The sequence below is a fragment of the Linepithema humile genome, chromosome 1 (genome assembly GCF_040581485.1).
Source record: "Linepithema humile isolate Giens D197 chromosome 1, Lhum_UNIL_v1.0, whole genome shotgun sequence".
In the NCBI taxonomy this organism is placed as follows: domain Eukaryota; kingdom Metazoa; phylum Arthropoda; class Insecta; order Hymenoptera; family Formicidae; genus Linepithema; species Linepithema humile.
In genome coordinates, this window is record NC_090128.1 from 40,586,465 (window position 1) to 40,605,342 (window position 18,878).

The following is an 18,878-nucleotide window of genomic DNA, read 5'->3' on the forward strand; positions in this document are numbered from 1 at the left end:
GTCGCTGATGTTTTCTGTATATTAATAAATTTGATAATTTCGATTTATTTGGTTACTTGTACCGAATATTGTGCGCAATGAGGATATATGAAGATTTTTATAAATATTTGTAGTTGAGTCATTTTGTTTCTTTGAAAAGTATTTATTGCTAGATTGAAAGTTATTTACTTAAACAGCTATATTTAATTTTTTTTAAATTTATATACATATATGGTAATAATTAAATGTAAAATATCAAAAAAGTAAAGTATAAGATATGAAATAATGTTAAAATAATATTAGATTAATAAATATTTGAAAATTAAAAATAATAGCGACGAAAGTGCCTTAAGAATTAATCACAGCATTGTTTATATAAAATAAAAATTTTTTTATTATTTACTTTAATATATCTTTTAAGGCAAAATATGTTTAAAAATAGTATTCTATTAAAAAAAGATTTTTTTTTTAAATATACCGCGGTTACAGTAACTATAAATAGTGCTGTTTTACCCACAGGTGCATTAAAGTTTCACGAGTAATTATATGATGGCGCATTTGTCGCCAAGTCTTCTCGCAAGCATTTTCAGTCATCTAGAACACAAATTATTCACGTTGCTCCGATAATGTCGCGTATATATCCTAAATTGGGTGCATGTAATATATGCATATGAGAACATTAATGGCAAAAATCAAGCTGATAAAGTCAACATTTATCACATTTTTTTTGTTTTTCATATAAGATTCCTTTCTTATTTTCATATATAATTTCTTTTTTTTACCCTTTTTCAATTTTAATAAATAATTTCATCAAACATAAGGTACAAAAGCGATTAATTAAAATATTTGATGTAGAGATATGACACATTATATCTTGAATTATATTGTCATTTTTGTAACTTTTATCTATATGCAATAAAATAATTTTATTTTAATGACCTGCACAATGTACCGTACTAAGAGATCATATTGAAACAAAAAGAATCCCTTCAATGCGATATAACTGAATTTTATATTATGACATTCGATACCGGTGCACCTGTCGGAAGCGCGAGAGACAAATGATCAATATCTCTTGACATGTTTCTTCGCGAATCGTTTATTTCTTTACTATAAAGCTTATGTTATATATATGACAATACAAATATTTAAGAAAAATATATATTAAAGGAATAAAATGATATATTTCCTTCAAAAAAGTGCTATTGTTGGCATCCAACTCATTGTGAAAAAAGAAGAAAAAAAGAAAAAAATGTGAATGCTTAACTCTTGATTGGCGAGCTTCGGCGACAAAATGAAACACGTAGATCGATGAGGTGAGCGGCGGTGTTGCGGGGTGCACGCGCAGGTTACACGGCCCTGGTTTTCTGGAAATCGTCAGCGGTCCCGGGGCCATTAAACGTATTATATGTGCTTGCAATTTGATCCTGCGGCGCTCGGTGCGGTGGTGCGCCGATCGGAGAGTAATTTACACCGAATTCCTGGGCATCCTGGGGTCTGCCGTGCGACCGGGCTTCCTGGATAATCGTCTCGCGCCACCGATGCCACCGTCGACCCACCGCTCCCGTTGTCGCGCAGCATCCGACACGCTCGTCGCGCGGTGAACGTCGGACGTCAGACGTCCACCAGGAAGACGGTGGTGCGCGTACGCAGCATTGTCTTCGCAGAATCTGCGGTGAGTAGAGCGTCGGCGTCGTGCACGACGGCACGAGCGGGCCAATTTAACGCCGAACGCGAGTGCAAGTGTCAACGGTGACAGCGAATGGTGCTCGTTGTGCTTCGTCATGGGAACTCAGCATTTTATTATAGAATGTATTTCTGCTATTTCTATTATTCACGAATTCAAATAACTCTCGATCAGTGCGTTCTTATAACTTTGGGAAGGATGTTTTCCACTTTTGCACGTATATTCGACATTTTGCATTTTTGATCAAAAAATTTGAAATAAAAAAATATATGCTGCTGTGGAAGCTGTTTTTACCGTTAATTTAAAAATTATAAATAATTTTAAAAGAATGCTTTATATACTTTTGGATATATTATAAATAGATCTAAGTTTTTGACTAATGTAAGTTCTGTATATTTTCAGAGTAAATGTATGCAAATTTTTGAGTAATGCAGGGCATGATGCCAGTTAAGACAAAATCTCGTGTTCCTGAAAACATGGGGGTCACAGGTGGACTGGTGGATGCCCGTGCTAAACAAGTTTTGAGAGAAGCTGTGGACGCAGTTGTTAATAGTTTCGCAAAGCACAGTCAAGGCTATGGCAGAGGTATAATAAAATTTTCCGTTTTAATTTTATGAGCACATTCATAATTTTATGTAATTCTACATCATATTTTTTTACTTTTTATGTGTAGTAAATGTTGTGGAAGCATTGCAAGAATTTTGGCAGATGAAACAAGCGAGAGGAGCAGAATTGAGAAACGGTGCACTAGTTATTTATGAGTCTGTCCCTGGCGCTAACCCGCCTTATGTTTGTTACGTAACACTTCCTGGTGGATCCTGTTTTGGAAGTTTTCAGAATTGCCCCACTAAGGCGGAAGCGCGCAGATCGGCTGCAAAAATTGCACTGATGAATTCTGTATTCAATGAGCATCCATCGAGAAAAATTACTGATGACTTTATCGAGAAAGCTGTTGCGGAGGCGAGGGCAAGTTTTGCGAAGCCTTCAGCGACATCAAACGGAGTTGGAAGCCAAGCACAAGTAAATAAAATACGAAAAGTTATTTATTATATTAAATTAAAGATATTTGTTCACAACACACACATGTTTTTTTCAGGGGAGTGGCGACGAGAAAGAGGATCCAAACACAGGAATAGGTGCATTCCGTTTTATGTTGGAGTGCAATCGTGGAAGAACAATGTTGGAATTTCAAGAATTAATGACAGTCTTTCAATTGCTTCATTGGAATGGCTCTTTGAAAGCCATGAGAGAGAGACAGTGCAGCAGGCAGGAAGTAGTCGCGCATTATAGTCATCGCGCGTTAGACGATGATATGCGCAGTCAAATGGCATTAGACTGGGTGGCTAGGGAGCACGAGAGTGGCGGCGGGGTCGTGGCAATGGAATTGGCCTTAGCTGAGCGTGAACTTGAGACTGCCCGATTAGCGGGACGAGAACTTAGATTTCCAAAAGAAAAGAAAGACATACTAATGCTTGCACACGCGCAGGTCTGTCCGCAATAAATTCTGACGTGAATGTCATTGAAACAAACAACGCACAAGACTGGTCTTTCTCGCGAAGGATGGTAATAGTTTTGAAAAAATAGCTTCCTGAGATATTTTTTTATGAGGATCGATTTTTATGAACAATTTTACTTAATTCTTTTTAAGGCTTAATGACAAGAATTATTCCGTCCTTTTTATAAAGCATATCTCTTTATAGAGTTTTTCTTTATAAAGCTTTCTGGTGATAATAGATCTTAAATGGGATATTTTGATATATTATGTATAAGAGCACTGAGTATACAACTCTACCATCCACCTTCAAGAGTTATAAAGATATACTACGCGCTACAAAAAATGCTCGCATTTACATATTGAATCTACTTAATCATGTATATATTTTGGGATACAAGGCTTTGTCTTCCATTATCTATATCTCGTATAATTTTTGTTAACTCTTGATTGTTGTTAAAGTACGATCGGGCAAAGTCAAGTAGATGCAATTTTGCAATAATTTGCAAATGCAATAATTTGGAATTTTTTTAAATTAATATATTATAAAATTAGCGTGTGTGTATGGATATTCGTAATAACATAAATTGCCAAGAGAGAATTTTAAGGTAAAATCGTAAGATAATGGTTATATAAACAGGGTAAATTTAAACGAAACGTAATACATTGACTTCTACTGATGTATAAAAATTGTTGAAACAAATCTGTAAATTGTAAACAACATGCGTAATTACAATTGGGCTATGAAACTTGAACAGAGGCGAACTTTTAACACATGATAGTACACTTTAGGGTAAATAGGTTTTTCATATATCGCAAGTTAGACAGTTGCTTTTAGCAACACACTGTGCTTCTGCTCTAGTTCTGAAGATATTAATACACAGAAAAAGAGTAAGGTGATTATATTATCTCGATATTCATACTGCTGTTATAAGTTAGTATATTTTATATACACCGATTTGAGAGAAAGGGCGAATGTACTACTTTCGAGCACAGTTGAATAGGATATAGTTTATAATTTGTTTTATAAATAGTTTATTATTATTATTAAACATTGATAAACACAATTTCTTTTAATGCATTTATTACAACATAAAATAGTACCTGTATACTCATCCTATGCAGTAACAGGCTTTGCTGCCACATTATCCGATTTCTCTATTGCTGCTTTCGCAGTTTCTTCTTGCATAGGATGAGCTAATATTTTGTCTATTATTCCAAACTCTTTAGCTTCTGCTGGACTCATAAAATTATCTCTCTCCATAATCTTTTCTATAAAAATATGATTATTTTATTAAATATGGATATATTTCACTGCAAATTTCAGAGAAAATATTAACACATACCTATATTTTCTAAATCCTGTTCAGTGTGTTTCACATATAACTCATTGATTTGTTTTTTTAATTTAAGAATTTCTAAGGCTTGTATTTGAATATCCGTAGCTTGTCCTTGTACACCTCCTGATGGTTGATGAGTCATAATTCTAGCATTAGGTAAAGAGTGGCGCATGCCTTTGGTTCCAGCTGCCAAAAGTAGACTGGCCATAGAACATGCTTGGCCAACACACCATGTAGAGACAGGAGGAAGAACATATTGCATAGTGTCGTATATACCAAGTCCTGCTGTTACACTGCCACCAGGTGAGTTAATGTACAAGTGAATGGGATTCTTACTACTTTCTGACTGCAGAAAAAGAAGTTGAGCAACTACTGCGGAAGAAACATCATCTGTAATCTATAAAAAAATTATTTTAAAAAATTCTACATTAATATTCCTAGTTCCAAAAATTATATCATACCGGACCCATAAGACAAATAATCCTCTCCTTTAGAAGACGTGAATAAATATCATATGCACGCTCACCACGTCCACTCTGTTCCACTACAATAGGTACAAAATTTAAGTGTCTGTTACACATTTTGTATCCCTGAGCCTATTACAAAAAAAAAATTATCATATTAATAATCTTTATATAAAATAAATTCAGCACAATTTATTTAGAAATTTGATTAAAAATTTCTTTATATAAATATGATACTTACAGTGATTTGTAGTAAGCTGCTCATTTTTCGCAACATTTTTGTATGTGGAATATGCAATAACTATTTATAAAAAGAATGGTTTCAGTAAATATAAAGATGTAATGGCAATCACAGTATTTTTTAAACCAAATAGCTTATAACTTATAACTAATATTTAAATAATATAAAAAGCATGATATCAAATATAACCTATACTCCATACATTAAATGTTAAACAAAATTGTATGTAAATTCATGAGGAGACAATACACATTAGAATGCAAGAAGAAGAAACTTTCTCTTGTTCATTAATTTGTTTTTTTCTCATTAATAAATACTCTTAATTATTCGTTTTGTATAGGTTATATTCAACGTTCCAATCTTCCAATCGTGCTTTTTCATTGGATTTTTTGACAATTTTTGTCAAATTCACAAATTTTTGCCAAAATTTATCAATTAAATTCCCTAGAATCTAAAGCCTGTATCAAACTATGCATTGACGATTGAAAATACATATGAACGGCCAAACAGAACGAAGATATGACAGATTTCTTAACCTTAAAAAATCATTTTTTAACGAATTGTTATTCTTTCTACAGTATCCAGCTACAATTTTGATTATTATATCCTTATTCTACACATTAAGATACATACGTAGATAAAATTTCATTAAAACCTGTGAAAAAATGTCTCCACGTCACGTTTATCGGAATATGACTATCCTAAAAATTGCGAAGTTGAATAATTTTGATAAGGTTATATTGAAACAACATATAAAAGACTTCTCAAGTTGAATAAAAAGTTAAAACGTAAAAAAACGACGTTACGAACATATAAAGTAAGTATAATTATTAATTTTTTAATTCATGTACCCAATATTTGGTGTATTAAGATACGCATTTTAGCGGTTAAAACATATAGTATGTTATTCGAAAAAAATGAGATAAATAGAAGGATCTTCAATAATTTTGATAAAATTTATCACATATTTTGTATAATGTGGTGAATAATACATCTTTCTAACACATACAAAATAAAGATTAAAATTGTTGCCTTTCACTGTAAAAGTTTTAAAAATCAAATTTTATAAGGTTAATATGGTTGGATTGAGAAAGATGATTATTCAAAGTTCTGACATAAAAATTGTTTGTTTAACTAGATTTCTGACAATGAACAATAAAAACTAAATATATGCAAATTATATGTATTCTTGTATATGTTTACAAAAACGTTTACATAAGTTTTACTTTTGTTTTTATAATATGCGGTATGCAAGCATATGCCAACATACTGTAACAAATTAAGAACTTTAATAAATATTTTTTATGTTTAGGATACATAAATGTGTGGAAAAAATTCAGTTTTAATAATTTTGTTCTACAAATTATAAAATTTTGTTTGCTATTATAAAAAACTCAAAATGTTTATTACAGTAAGAATTATAAAAAAAATAAAATTAATCAAACAAATAATATTTAGTGTATAGTTTTAGGATTTTAAACAAGATATTTATTGTAAAAGAAATCTGATATTATAGATATAAATAGTTAACTATAAAAGCATAGTAATTGAAGTTTACTTCATAAGATGACCTCATGACCCAATATTATGCTTTCAACATCGATGAAGCAATTACAACATTGATATCACGTAAAGCAGTTTGTCTTTCAACGTCATAAGGCGACAAACAAATGATAGCATTAAATGACCTTTTCATCATTACATTTAAATATTCCTACGATTTTGAAATACTTTTAAAACGTAAAATCCCTTGATTCTTGAACAATTCTTAAAATCTTTGAATATATTTTGTATGCTGTGAAAAAATTAATGCATTTCTATCTTTTCTTACAGTTTTTTGTCAAAGCAAAAACTTGAATGTTCTAAATTTTCAATTTTCAATATAAAACTTAAGAATTTGCCTAAAATTTTCTTATGAAAAGTAATAAATATATGTAATTTTTCTAAATATATTTGACCGTGAAATACCAGATGCCATTTCATCTCTTGATTGACATTAAAAATTAAAAATCTTTGACAAATTAAATTTTAAGAATACAAATTAAATCTCATGTTTATATAATTTTAAATTAAATTCTATTAAAAAAATAATTATGACTATAATTAATATTAAGAATTAAAAAGTAGATTATGATTCTTTGGAAAAAATCAGATTCAAATTAGACGAAGGATTTCAAGGAACTCAAAAATGACTATAGCTCTGAGATAATGCGCACTATATACTTCATGGACATTGAATTGGTTTGAATTGAATTAGGCAAGTCAATTGCTTCACATGATTTCATCAGTTAGCCGCCTGTTGCATCGACCTCCCGCAATCCAGAACGGAAAAAATTTCAGCTCGCTGAGTGGTCCACGATATCGATAAAGCTATCACAGCTCGATGTTTTTAATCTCAGATGGTCACTGCTCGCCATCTACTTCATTAACATCTCGGTCGTTCTTATAGATTGTTAAAGATGGGTATCCTGAAGTTTTACAAGGCACCTGGATTAAAGACGGGCCAGCTGAAAAGCAAACTGCACAAAGTGTCGCAAATCGAGGCATCGGTGACGGATCTTGAGACCGAGCTATGTTACTATGTGGAAACAACCGAGCCGCTTCAGGAAGAGGAAGTCCGAATATTGAAGTGGATCTTGGCACCTCCCTTCGAGCGAGAATGTTTGCGATGTGACAGTGTGTTCAATAAAACTGAAAATCATGCTATTGTTATTGAAATTGGACCCAGGTAAAGATTTATATTTAATGATCATATTTATAACTTTGGTTTTATGCTTCGTATAAAATAACTTTCTGTTGTTATAGATTGAATTTCTCGACAGCATTTTCTAGTAACGCAGTTTCCATATGTAAATCTGTCAAATTGAATAAAGTAACAAGGATAGAAGCGGCTATTAGATATCGCATCAAGCATAAAGGAACGTTTGATAAAAAAGTAGAGAATGCTGTATGTACACATTCCTTATATTTAAAAATCAATATTTTTTGAAAGCTAAAACTACTATTATTGTATAATCCAGTTTATTTAAAAAGACACTTGTTTTATAGATTGTAGATGTACTGGGAGATCGGATGACGGAATGTAGATACGTAAAACCCATCGAAACGTTTGATCATGGCTTCAGGCCAGAGAAATGGTTCGAAGTTGATGTAATTAATAAAGGCAGGCAAGCTTTAGAAGAAGTTAATACGAAATTGGGTAAGTAGTAATACATAGCAGATATAAACAATTGAGTAAATAGCAATACATAGCTGTAAGCTTAGATCTTTTTCAATTAAAAATAGATATTTGAAATATAGATAAAATTGTATAGTTTGGATTATCTTAGCTTGTTTTTCCTGTTAATAAATCTATGTTTTCATTATTTTAAATAATTTAATTTTTTTACATTATCTAATTTCTTTATTATACGATCTTGTTTTGCAGGTTTGGCATTTGACGATTGGGATTTAGATTTTTATACAGAATTATTTCTCCGGAAGTTGAAACGCAATCCAACTAGTGTGGAATGTTTCGATTTAGCGCAATCTAATAGTGAACATAGCCGTCATTGGTTCTTTAAAGGGCGCATCGTTTTGGATGGCAAAGAGGAAAAACAATCCTTGATCGATATGGTCATAGACACGCAAAATTATTCAAATCCGAACAATGTGATTAAATTCAGCGATAACAGCAGCGCCATAGAAGGATTTCAAGTCTCCGTCCTGCGTCCTATAAAAACTGACAAATGCAGCAATTTTCATCTAGACGATGTCAAACAGCATCTCATTTTTACAGCGGAGACACATAACTTTCCAACTGGTGTGGCACCTTTTAGGTAAATCTAGGTAATATTATATAATGAGTAGGTAAAATCAAATTAAAGAATCAATGTTACATATTTTAGATTGTTTGTATACCGATTTAATTTGTTTCATGAATGATTAATGATTTACTGCTATATTTGATTTGATATATGTTTTAAATATGAATTAATGTTATAACAGTGGTGCTACAACTGGCACTGGAGGTCGACTGAGGGATATTCAAGGTATTGGTAGAGGAGGAAATTATATAGCAGGCACTGCAGGTTACAGTGTTGGCAATCTCCACATTCCAGGTACGTTAAATCTTTATTTTTCTTGATTAAGTTTTGTTAAAATTATAGTGTTTATCTATATTGTGAATAAATGGTTGCAGCTATCGGTTCAGATATTTTGCCTAGTAAATAAACCACCAACGTCTAAACATCAATATCGGATCATTCTCAATACACTGTTTATCTTTTGCAGACTACGATTTACTATGGGAAGAAAAGGATGCAATTTATCCCAACAACATGGCATCGCCGTTAGAAATCATAATTGAAGCTAGCAACGGTGCATCCGACTATGGAAACAAATTTGGAGAGCCAGTTGTGTCCGGTTTTGTACGCTCTTACGGAGCAACGGATAACGCAGGAGTCAGACGAGAATGGATCAAGCCCATAATGTTCAGTGGAGGATTAGGAACCATGGATGCGAATTTTGCTAATAAAGTAAGGTTCTAAGTTTATTTTTCGCGGTATTGTAAATAGTTTTTACAATAGTTGATTTTTCAGAGTATAATACTACTAAAAAAAAAAACTTTTTACTTGCACCGTGATTCGGATATTACATACATGCGATAATTCTTGTTCAGGTTCCAGCAGAACGAGGTATGAAAGTAGTCAAGATCGGCGGGCCAGTCTATCGAATCGGCGTGGGTGGCGGTTCGGCGAGCAGCGTGGAGGTACAAGGCGATAACAGTGCCGAACTGGATTTCGGTGCTGTGCAACGTGGCGATCCCGAGATGGAGCAAAAATTGAACCGCTTGGTGCGTGCGTGCGCGGAGATGGGCAACGGCAATCCAATTCTCAGTATTCACGATCAGGGTGCCGGTGGTAACGGCAATGTCCTCAAGGAACTGGTGGAACCCGCCGGTGCCGTGATCTTCACAAGAAACTTTGACCTCGGTGATCCTAGTATCAGCACGATGGAACTTTGGGGCGCGGAGTATCAAGAAAGCGACGCGATCTTGTGCAAACCGGAGGACGACGGTCTGTTGAGGAGAATCGCTGCGCGTGAGAAGTGTCCGATCAATTTTGTCGGCACTGTTACCGGAAATGGAAAAATTATTGTTTCCGAGGAGGAAAGCTGCGATGCCTCGAAGTATCTTAATTACGAAGATAAAAACTTGGATAGTAGCAAGCATCCGGTGAATCTGGAATTGGATGTTATTCTTGGGAAAATGCCTCGCAAGGTCTTCAATCTGCAGAAGGTGTCGCCGCCGAGATTCCCGATGAGCCTGCCCGATGGATTGACCGTGCCTAGCGCTTTAGACAGAGTTCTTCGACTGCCTTCAGTAGCTAGCAAACGGTATTGTGTTTTATTATTATCAATTCTATTATAAGACTATAATAAAACTTTATTGATTATCAAATTGATTGTCATATACAGATACTTAACAAACAAGGTAGACCGTTGCGTGACGGGCTTAGTAGCCCAGCAGCAATGTGTCGGTCCACTGCACACGCCTCTGGCGGACGTCGCCGTGATAGCCATTTCACATTTCTCTGTGGAAGGCATCGCGACTTCCATTGGCGAACAGCCGATTAAGGGACTGGTGAATGAAGCGGCCGGCGCTCGCATGACGGTGGCTGAGGCCCTCAGCAATCTGGTGTTTGCGCGAATCTCCAGTCTTCGAGATGTCAAATGCAGCGGCAACTGGATGTGGCCGGCGAAACTACCCGGCGAGGGCGCTGCGCTTTATGAAGCCTGTTCGGCTATGTGTTCGTTGATGAAGGAGCTTGGAATTGCGATCGACGGCGGCAAGGACTCGCTCAGCATGGCCGCGCGCATCGGCAAGGACGTCGTCAAAGCACCCGGTACTCTCGTCGTGTCCTGCTATGCGCCGTGTCCCGACGTTCGCCAGGTAATCACTCCGGATCTCAAAGCTCCTGCCGCGGGACGGCAGGGTCGCTTACTCTTCGTCGATCTGTCCGGCGGGAAGAGCCGGCTCGGTGGAACAGCCCTGTCTCAGGTCTACAATCAATTGGGCGACGACGTGCCGGACGTTGAGAACGCGCAGGCTTTCAGAAGCGCCTTTGACGCCACGCAGCAACTGATTGCCGACAACAAAGTTCTCGCCGGTCACGATGTTAGCGACGGTGGACTGATCACGTGTCTTCTGGAGATGTGCTTCGCTGGAATATCCGGGATAAACGTCGACATAACTCACAAATCTGCATCCGCCATTGATGTTTTGTTTACCGAGGAGGTTGGCTGGGTGCTGGAGGTCGATGAGAAGTACTGCGATGAAGCGATAGGAGTGTTCCAGCGCCATGGAGCACCCGTGTTCCTCATCGGAAAGTCTGTAGGCCTTGGACTGTTATCGGACGTGATCATCAAGGTGCACAATAACGTCGCACTCAACACCACCGTAATCGAAGCGATGAACATGTGGGAAGAGACCAGTTACCAACTGGAGCGCCATCAGACGAACGTTATCTGTGCTCTGGAGGAATTTACCAGGCTGTGGGAACGTACTGTTCCAGCCTATCGGCTAAGTTTCGATCCCCTTAGGTCTCGTTCAATACCGAAAAATCCGTCGGGACACATCAAAGTAGCGGTGATACGAGAGGAAGGTATTAACGGGGACAGAGAGATGGCCGCTTCTCTGCTGGCAGCCGGCTTCGACGTCTGGGACGTCACGATGCAGGATCTACTGGAACACCATGTCACCCTGGAGGTCTTCAGAGGTGTTATCTTCCCCGGTGGCTTTAGCTACGCCGACGTCTGCGGTTCCGCCAAGGGATGGGCGGCTAGCTTTCTCTTCCATCCATCGTTACGCGAGCAGCTGCAACGATTCGTCGCTCGCGAGGACACATTCAGTTTAGGAGTTTGCAATGGTTGTCAGCTGATGAGTTTGCTAGGATGGGTGGGCGACGAGGACGTTGAGAACGGACCAGGGATTTATTTGGACCACAATCTCTCGGAGAGATTCGAGTGCAGGTGGAGCACTGTCAGAATCGAGAGCTCACCCTCGATCATGCTGAAAGGGATGGAGGATAGCGTGCTGGGGATATGGATAGCTCACGGAGAGGGCAGGTTCACTTTCCGTGAGGAGGTTTTGCAAACTCTCAAGAGGAACAATTGCTTACCAATCAGGTACATTTTGCGTGATCTCTTTATGAAATTAAGAATGAAACACATATTGATAAAGTTCTAAATATTTTAAGAATACTCTACGTTACTTTATATTATTTCTATCGCAGATATACGGACGATCATGGTAATTCGACCATATCGTATCCTATGAATCCAAACGGCAGTGTAAATGGCATCGCAGCCGTTTGCTCCAAAGACGGGCGACACTTGGCGATGATGCCGCATCCTGAGAGGTGCACGCAAATGTGGCAATGGCCTTGGAAGCCAGTGGAATGGGACTTTAAAGACTCGCCGTGGCAGCGAATTTTCGATAATGCATACACCTGGTGCCAAGAGCACAGCTAGATAGATATCTGTCAAATTCAACATATTCATTAATGAAGAATTTTATAACAATTTTCTATCGCTGCTTATATTTTTTTTATATAAACTCTCTTTTCATACAATTCTCAAGAGTTGAACATAAGAAGAGTCTGAAAATTATGAGATAAATAGATAAATAAGCAATAAAATTCTTAAATCCAAGATAATTATTTCTGATTTTTGGGTACTTTTGGTATTTTTCTATTTCTTCCTAAAGTTTTCCCTTTTATATTACGTACAGATAAACACTTCAGTTATTTCTCACGTTTACGTAAATGTACATCATCTCTACTATTCTAATTGTCGACAAAGATGATTAGAATTCACTCGATAGTCAAGATCCGAATTAGTGGAGATCATATTAGCGATATAACCGCTGCTCTTAAAAACGTGGCATGTATATTAAATAGTCTTTATATATAAAATTCCATACGATATATCATTTAGGATACAGTCACATTTGCTTGAAATTTCTGAATAGCGTTTATTCAACCCTCATTTAAGAATACATTATGTTATGTAAAAATATGTAAAATTGAAAAAAAAAACTATTTTGTATTTGCATTAGTTATTTACAACTTTTATTCAGACATGTAAATTATGCATATTCCTTAAATAACTTGTTAGGGTATTTCGGAGTAGTATTTCGTACATACAATTTATATAATCAATATCAAATCAATGTATATAATTGTTATAATTAATACGAAAGTAATACATCTCAAATCTGTTGCTTTATCTTTCATAAATATTTGCAACGAGTTCTATTCAAGAACATCTTTTTAAAAAAAAACTTCTATATTACATTGCCATGATATGTAAAAATTTCAAAACAACTTCGTGACTTGTTTATGATTTCGAACTCGTTAGGAAAAGAATGTCGAGATCTTTGTCTATGTTCGCGCGCGATAATATAAAATACGAACAATAAATTTTATATTTAGAACAAATTTAAAACGCAAATAATTCAGAACACAAAATATCAAGAACATTCAAAAACGTGAAAATTACTTGGATTTAATTGTCTTCATGTAAAGCTCTGCTTCGCAAAGAGAATATTTGTTTTCTTATTTGACTTTTCAAAGATTTCGCATCTGCATGCTGTTTCGACTGAGAGTTGCGGAAACGCTGCAAAAAAGAAATTTAATGTATAGTTTTTCTTGATAGAATAAAAAGAGAATAACTTTATTTTTGTTTCAATCAATTTTAACGTTACCTTACGCGGAGATACTTTTTTCTCTTCTTCACTATCGGTGGATGAATACGTCAATCGTTGTGCTATCCGTCGTTTACTACTGACCGCGGATTTTTCTGCGGATTTTTCTGCGGATTTGTCTTGCTTCTTCGTAGTGCTCGCAGTTTTGACCCTCGGTGACTTGTTGGAAGATGGAAATTTTTTCAGTAACAATTGTTTCAGTCGATAAAAACATGATTTGTAAATTTTTTGCTAATATTTAGAGTGGAAAAATATAATATTATTATATCTATTTTAGAGACATATAGTCAAAACTATTTGCTTTCTATTTGTATTAGAATCCTCATCGAATTTGAATAACAGTTTCTACTTATTAAGTATACTTGCACTTTTTATACACTTTTTGAATTGACTTTCTGGGTTTTTTTTTTTTAATATTTTACAAAATAAAAAAACAATTGCGTTAATACGCGAATGTTATAAAGCCATTAATAATGAAGATATTCAGTAATTATAACGACTTACCAATGCTTCGTTCGAGCTGAACAAAGTTAAATTGCCCGGGTTATAGACTGGATTGTTATCTTTCATACTTATACGTTCACCTATATATAAAAAAAAATGTAAGTAGATAGCAATTTTTTCCAGTGTACGCAAAAATCTATTGGGCTGTGTAATTTCGGATTTTTTAATAGGTTTTCTATTGGAAAAAAATTCCAAAGTTACTTATTATACAACCCAATAGTTTGTATTATTTACTCACCTTCCCAGTAGCACAATGGTGGCACGATCTTACGTCCTCTCGAACTAACAAGCGCCTTCAATGAGTCCACCGACGCATCATGAAGATTGTCTTCAAAATTTTATATACATTTTATATACATATTATATACATATAAAATGATTTCTATTCAGAGTAAGATATATTTCAAGAAAATACATTACTATCGTTTTGCAAAGTTTCCCAAGTTAGGCAGAACTGTTTGATATTCGCGGGACATCCGTTGCGACATTGCATTGCAAGCTTCTTGGAAATATCTAAGTGCAAAATGAAATTGTTAATTGAATAGATTTGTCATAAAGCGCACCATATTTTTATCAGATTTTAGATACTTTACTATGTTTATTGTCATTCAAATGTCCGCGAAGTTCGTAGAATTCATGATTTACGGTTTCGATCAACGTTTCCGATAATCTTTTCAGTATAACATCCGTCGTGAAATGTCTATTGATGACATAACCAGTCTCGCTATAAATAGAAAAAAAAATTAATTTAACATCGTCACAATTGTCAATAAAATTGTTCAAGACAACTTACTTGAGTAATTTGCCTTGGAAAATCAGCCCTAATTTATACGAGGATTTCGCATAGTGCACTACTTTTGGTATCCACGCGATCAACACTTTAGAATGATTTTTACGTTTATCGCTGTTAGATTGTTCAATTGCTGGACTCATCATCGATTTCGTCGAATCTTTCTTACTGGGATGAGCCTCCTTTTTATTATCATCTGTCATTTTAGAATCATTTTTAATAATCACAGATTTCGTGGTAAATACGGGTTCCTTCGTGTAAACTTTATTCGTCGACCGGGTATTCGCACGCTGCTTGTCCTCCTCGACAATCATGTCTGAATAATGCAATTGTGCGTTATTTAAACTCGTGTTACTTATTTTCAAATTCAGCTTCACCGGTATCGAATTGGTTATGATAGGTTTTGATCTCTTCGTTACAATCTCGCTTTCCGGTTGTCTGATGAATTCTATATGCAGTCTTCGAGGCTTTTCGGAAACATTGTTATTACTTTCATCATTAATCACAATATCTTTGTTTAAATAAATATTTGACTTTGTACTTTTATTTGCTTCCTGCGTGTTTGTATCTACAGTAATCACTTTGCTATCGACATTAGAAATAATTCGCGAATGTGCCTGCTGTTGCGGAGGCTTCGCTGCTTCATGTACACCTATATTGTTCTTCAGTACTTTCGGATTGATAGAAAAAGTTGCTTCGTGCGGTCTTTGATGCACAACTTTGTGGCGTCTTCCCATGTCCGTTGCTTCATCAGACGTGCTGTAAAATTCGGTAAGTAAAGTTTCCTTAGCATTCGTGATTGAAATTGTTTGAACAGGTTCAGTGTGCGGCGAATCGACAGCACAATGCGACCGAAATCTCGCATTGTGCTGTTCAGCATTCTGCTGAGGAACTATTTTCTTTCTCGCTGGACGCTTGTGCATTTTTTCTCTGTGTCTTAAAACTTGTTCGACCGATATTTTTGGTATGCCCGCGTAAATTTCGCTCTCCAATTTATCTGAATCTCTGTTATCGTTCTGCTCCGGCTCAACAGTTACAGCTGGATTCGACTGATGGGTGGTGATAAAATCATTTTTTATACTTTCGTATCCCGGGTCGGTAGAATGTGCATAGCTTTTCTGTTCCGTCGCTCGGTTTTGAGTATTATTAGTATCTACACGTTTGTTATTGTGCATGGTAATCTGCTGTTGCGGGATCGGTGCCGACTTGGAAGTATCCTGATTCGTAACAACTATCGAGTCATAACTACGTTCTGAAGGCAGTGTGTAAGACACTATGTAATTCAGACGATCTAATACTTGGACAACGTTATCAATATATGTCTCAGGACAATTCTTATCCACCAAATTGTTAATAATAACATTCAGCTTATCCTCCTGAATGTATTCGTCTGGATCTATTAATTTGGCCATTTCCCTGAAAGAGTACGATGTATTTGCATTCGATTTAAAACGCTGTTCATTATCTTCGTCGTGTGCTAAGTTTACATTCCTCGTTTGTGCAATAGGTGCTGTATTATCTTCTGAATTAGGAATAAAGGGCTTTGCAAACGAAGTATTTGTCTTGCATCTTTGAGAATTGTTTGCAGAACGATTATGATGTATTTTTTTCTCCTTTGGAGATTTATTGCTCAAATATTCAGACTGGTTGTGTTCAGTTGATCTGTAAGACTTCATTTTGAAAACAGTTCTACCATTACTCACGCAAGCGTAGGTCAAATCTGTCATTTCACTTTTTAAGTCGTCATCACTATCAGTAATAGGAGTGGGCCAACGAAATTTTATTGGACATCCCTGGCTAATATAGGTTTTCCATATCAAATAAACATTCTCCCAGTCATCAGGAAATCCATTGTAAAATTTGTTGTGTACATAATCCGGCAATTCTGCGTGAGAGTGACAAGTAATGTAAAATTAATAAAATAAGTAATATATCAAATTGATAAAATGGATTTTACTCTTAAATACCATTTGTTTCATCGACAATATTTCCTTTTAGATTATATTTGTGTTTAAATTTGGATTCAATACATGTTGCAGTGTATCTTCTTACAATCGGTTTGCTATGTACAAGTTTTCCACTATTAAAGATAAATAAATGTTAATATTTAAATAAATTAATGATGTCTACAACGTACATTTTGTACTTACCATTCTAACGTTCCTTTGATTATTAATTCATATTGATCGTTAAATATAACTTTCCATCTTGAAAAAACTCTAACTTTCTGTATTTTATCGACAGAAATCTGTGATGCAACATAAGATTGTGGATAGTTTTTGTTAGTATTAGTGGATATACAGCTGTTCTTCGCAGAAAGCATATTTGATGGGGAAAACTGTACAAAACCATCAAACACAGTTGATGCTGCTTTTTTATCATTTGACAACATATGAACTCTGTCTTGGTTTTTCCCATCTGTGCGATAAATTTTACTTCCTACTGGAGGTGGCATAACAAATTGATCAAATTTATCTTGGTTAACATCGCACTGTTTCACACTGGATGTAGCCATTATTTTTCTATTATTAGTATTGTAATGCTTTTTTTTCAAAAGTATGTTTCTGAGATTATTACTGGAAGTTAAAATCTCGCTCTTCATCGAAGGAGCATGTGACATTGTAGGATTCAAAGGTGAATTTATCCAGCATGGTGAATTCAAATAACTGACATTGGTACTATCCCCATTAATGCTAGAGATGTTGGACCAAGTTGGACCAGAGAATAGCTTCTGATCTACATTCTTGTTGCACTGATTTCTTAGTCGAGCCAATTTTAAAGAGAGCTGCAGTTTTTTGAATCGTTCGTCTACCTCAAAATCCTGAAACGTAACCTACGATAAAAGTTAAACATGTAATTCAGATTTATACAGTTACGATAATTCTCAAATAACATAAATTATTACATTTTTTTTATTACTTGAATATATACATACCTCAGCCTGAACGCACTTGTCCATGGTGGTTATGGTGATTTTTATGATACAATTTTGTTTGATAATTTTATTTGGAAGAGTTGTGAAAAATGAAAAGAAATTGCAACCAGTTGTAACAATGCAGTGATATAAATACGATTGAGTTTCTTCGTTTTTCTCTTCCAATGTTTATACACACGCAGTTAGGATAAGATCAAGTATGATCAACAACTTGTGGCGTTTCGGATTGTTTCGAATGTACTGATTGGTTCCAAGTACGCATCCGATTTTCTATACGTCAAATTTTATAACCGACACGTAAATCGACATAATCTGTGTTGACATTCTTGTAATATTTATTATTATATCATTTAGAAGAATATAAAAGTTGATAACGTGTACAAGTTGTTCATATTTTGATTATTGTTAAAAATAAAAAAAATTGGCAACATTTATGTTTATTTGACCGTTATATAGGTAATTTAAATAATACGTACAATTCAAATAAAATGTGCGCATGCCCGAAATAGGTAAGTAAAGCCTTGTGTCCACGATGCTAGAACTCGGTCCGAGATCTCGGACCGAGGGACAGTTACTAGAACTCGGATCATGTACACACTGAACTTGGATGCAAAACTCGAATAAGAAGCTCGAACGAAAAAATGCGTTGCGTCCCATTTTTCGGAAAGAGTTATTGCGAGTTATTAGATTTTACTAGTTT

The 18,878-nt window shown here is 35.3% G+C and overlaps 4 protein-coding genes across 7 annotated transcripts; 2 read left to right on the top strand and 2 right to left on the bottom strand.

Annotated features, from left to right (window-relative positions):
* Positions 1–1,070: 1,070 nt before the first annotated feature.
* Positions 1,071–4,225, top strand: lft (lowfat). Of its 2 annotated transcripts, none has more exons than XM_012364891.2 (4): positions 1,071–1,654; positions 2,069–2,251; positions 2,340–2,686; positions 2,763–4,225. In XM_012364891.2, the coding sequence occupies exons 2-4, from the start codon at positions 2,095–2,097 to the stop codon at positions 3,165–3,167; spliced, it is 909 nt and encodes a 302-aa protein (XP_012220314.1). In that variant the 5' UTR covers positions 1,071–1,654; positions 2,069–2,094; the 3' UTR covers positions 3,168–4,225. The 2 variants fall into 2 exon arrangements, with proteins under 2 accessions (XP_012220314.1, XP_067214808.1); XM_067358707.1 differs by having other exon boundaries at positions 1,654–1,791.
* On the bottom strand, positions 4,177–5,920 carry ClpP (Caseinolytic protease proteolytic subunit). Of its 2 annotated transcripts, XM_012364892.2 has the most exons (5): positions 5,837–5,920; positions 5,204–5,263; positions 4,960–5,094; positions 4,505–4,895; positions 4,177–4,430 (listed from the first exon to the last, which is right to left on the bottom strand). In XM_012364892.2, the coding sequence occupies exons 2-5, from the start codon at positions 5,237–5,239 to the stop codon at positions 4,276–4,278; spliced, it is 717 nt and encodes a 238-aa protein (XP_012220315.1). In that variant the 5' UTR covers positions 5,240–5,263; positions 5,837–5,920; the 3' UTR covers positions 4,177–4,275. The 2 variants fall into 2 exon arrangements, with proteins under 2 accessions (XP_012220315.1, XP_067214816.1); XM_067358715.1 differs by lacking the exon at positions 5,837–5,920 and having other exon boundaries at positions 5,204–5,642.
* On the top strand, positions 5,880–13,921 carry LOC105671043 (phosphoribosylformylglycinamidine synthase-like). Of its 2 annotated transcripts, XM_012364893.2 has the most exons (10): positions 5,880–6,020; positions 7,653–7,931; positions 8,009–8,150; positions 8,252–8,402; positions 8,631–9,021; positions 9,191–9,303; positions 9,476–9,720; positions 9,864–10,579; positions 10,661–12,370; positions 12,478–13,921. In XM_012364893.2, exons 2-10 carry the CDS (start codon positions 7,663–7,665, stop codon positions 12,713–12,715), a joined length of 3,975 nt encoding a protein of 1,324 aa, XP_012220316.2. In that variant the 5' UTR covers positions 5,880–6,020; positions 7,653–7,662; the 3' UTR covers positions 12,716–13,921. The 2 variants fall into 2 exon arrangements, with proteins under 2 accessions (XP_012220316.2, XP_067214659.1); XM_067358558.1 differs by lacking the exon at positions 5,880–6,020 and having other exon boundaries at positions 7,445–7,931.
* On the bottom strand, positions 13,269–18,535 carry LOC105670672 (uncharacterized). Its single transcript, XM_067358564.1, has 10 exons — positions 18,179–18,535; positions 17,394–18,076; positions 17,211–17,323; positions 15,247–17,128; positions 15,047–15,177; positions 14,874–14,966; positions 14,692–14,781; positions 14,454–14,533; positions 13,950–14,108; positions 13,269–13,861 (listed from the first exon to the last, which is right to left on the bottom strand). Exons 1-10 carry the CDS (start codon positions 18,200–18,202, stop codon positions 13,751–13,753), a joined length of 3,366 nt encoding a protein of 1,121 aa, XP_067214665.1. The 5' UTR covers positions 18,203–18,535; the 3' UTR covers positions 13,269–13,750.
* Between the last annotated feature and the right edge of the window lie 343 nt (positions 18,536–18,878).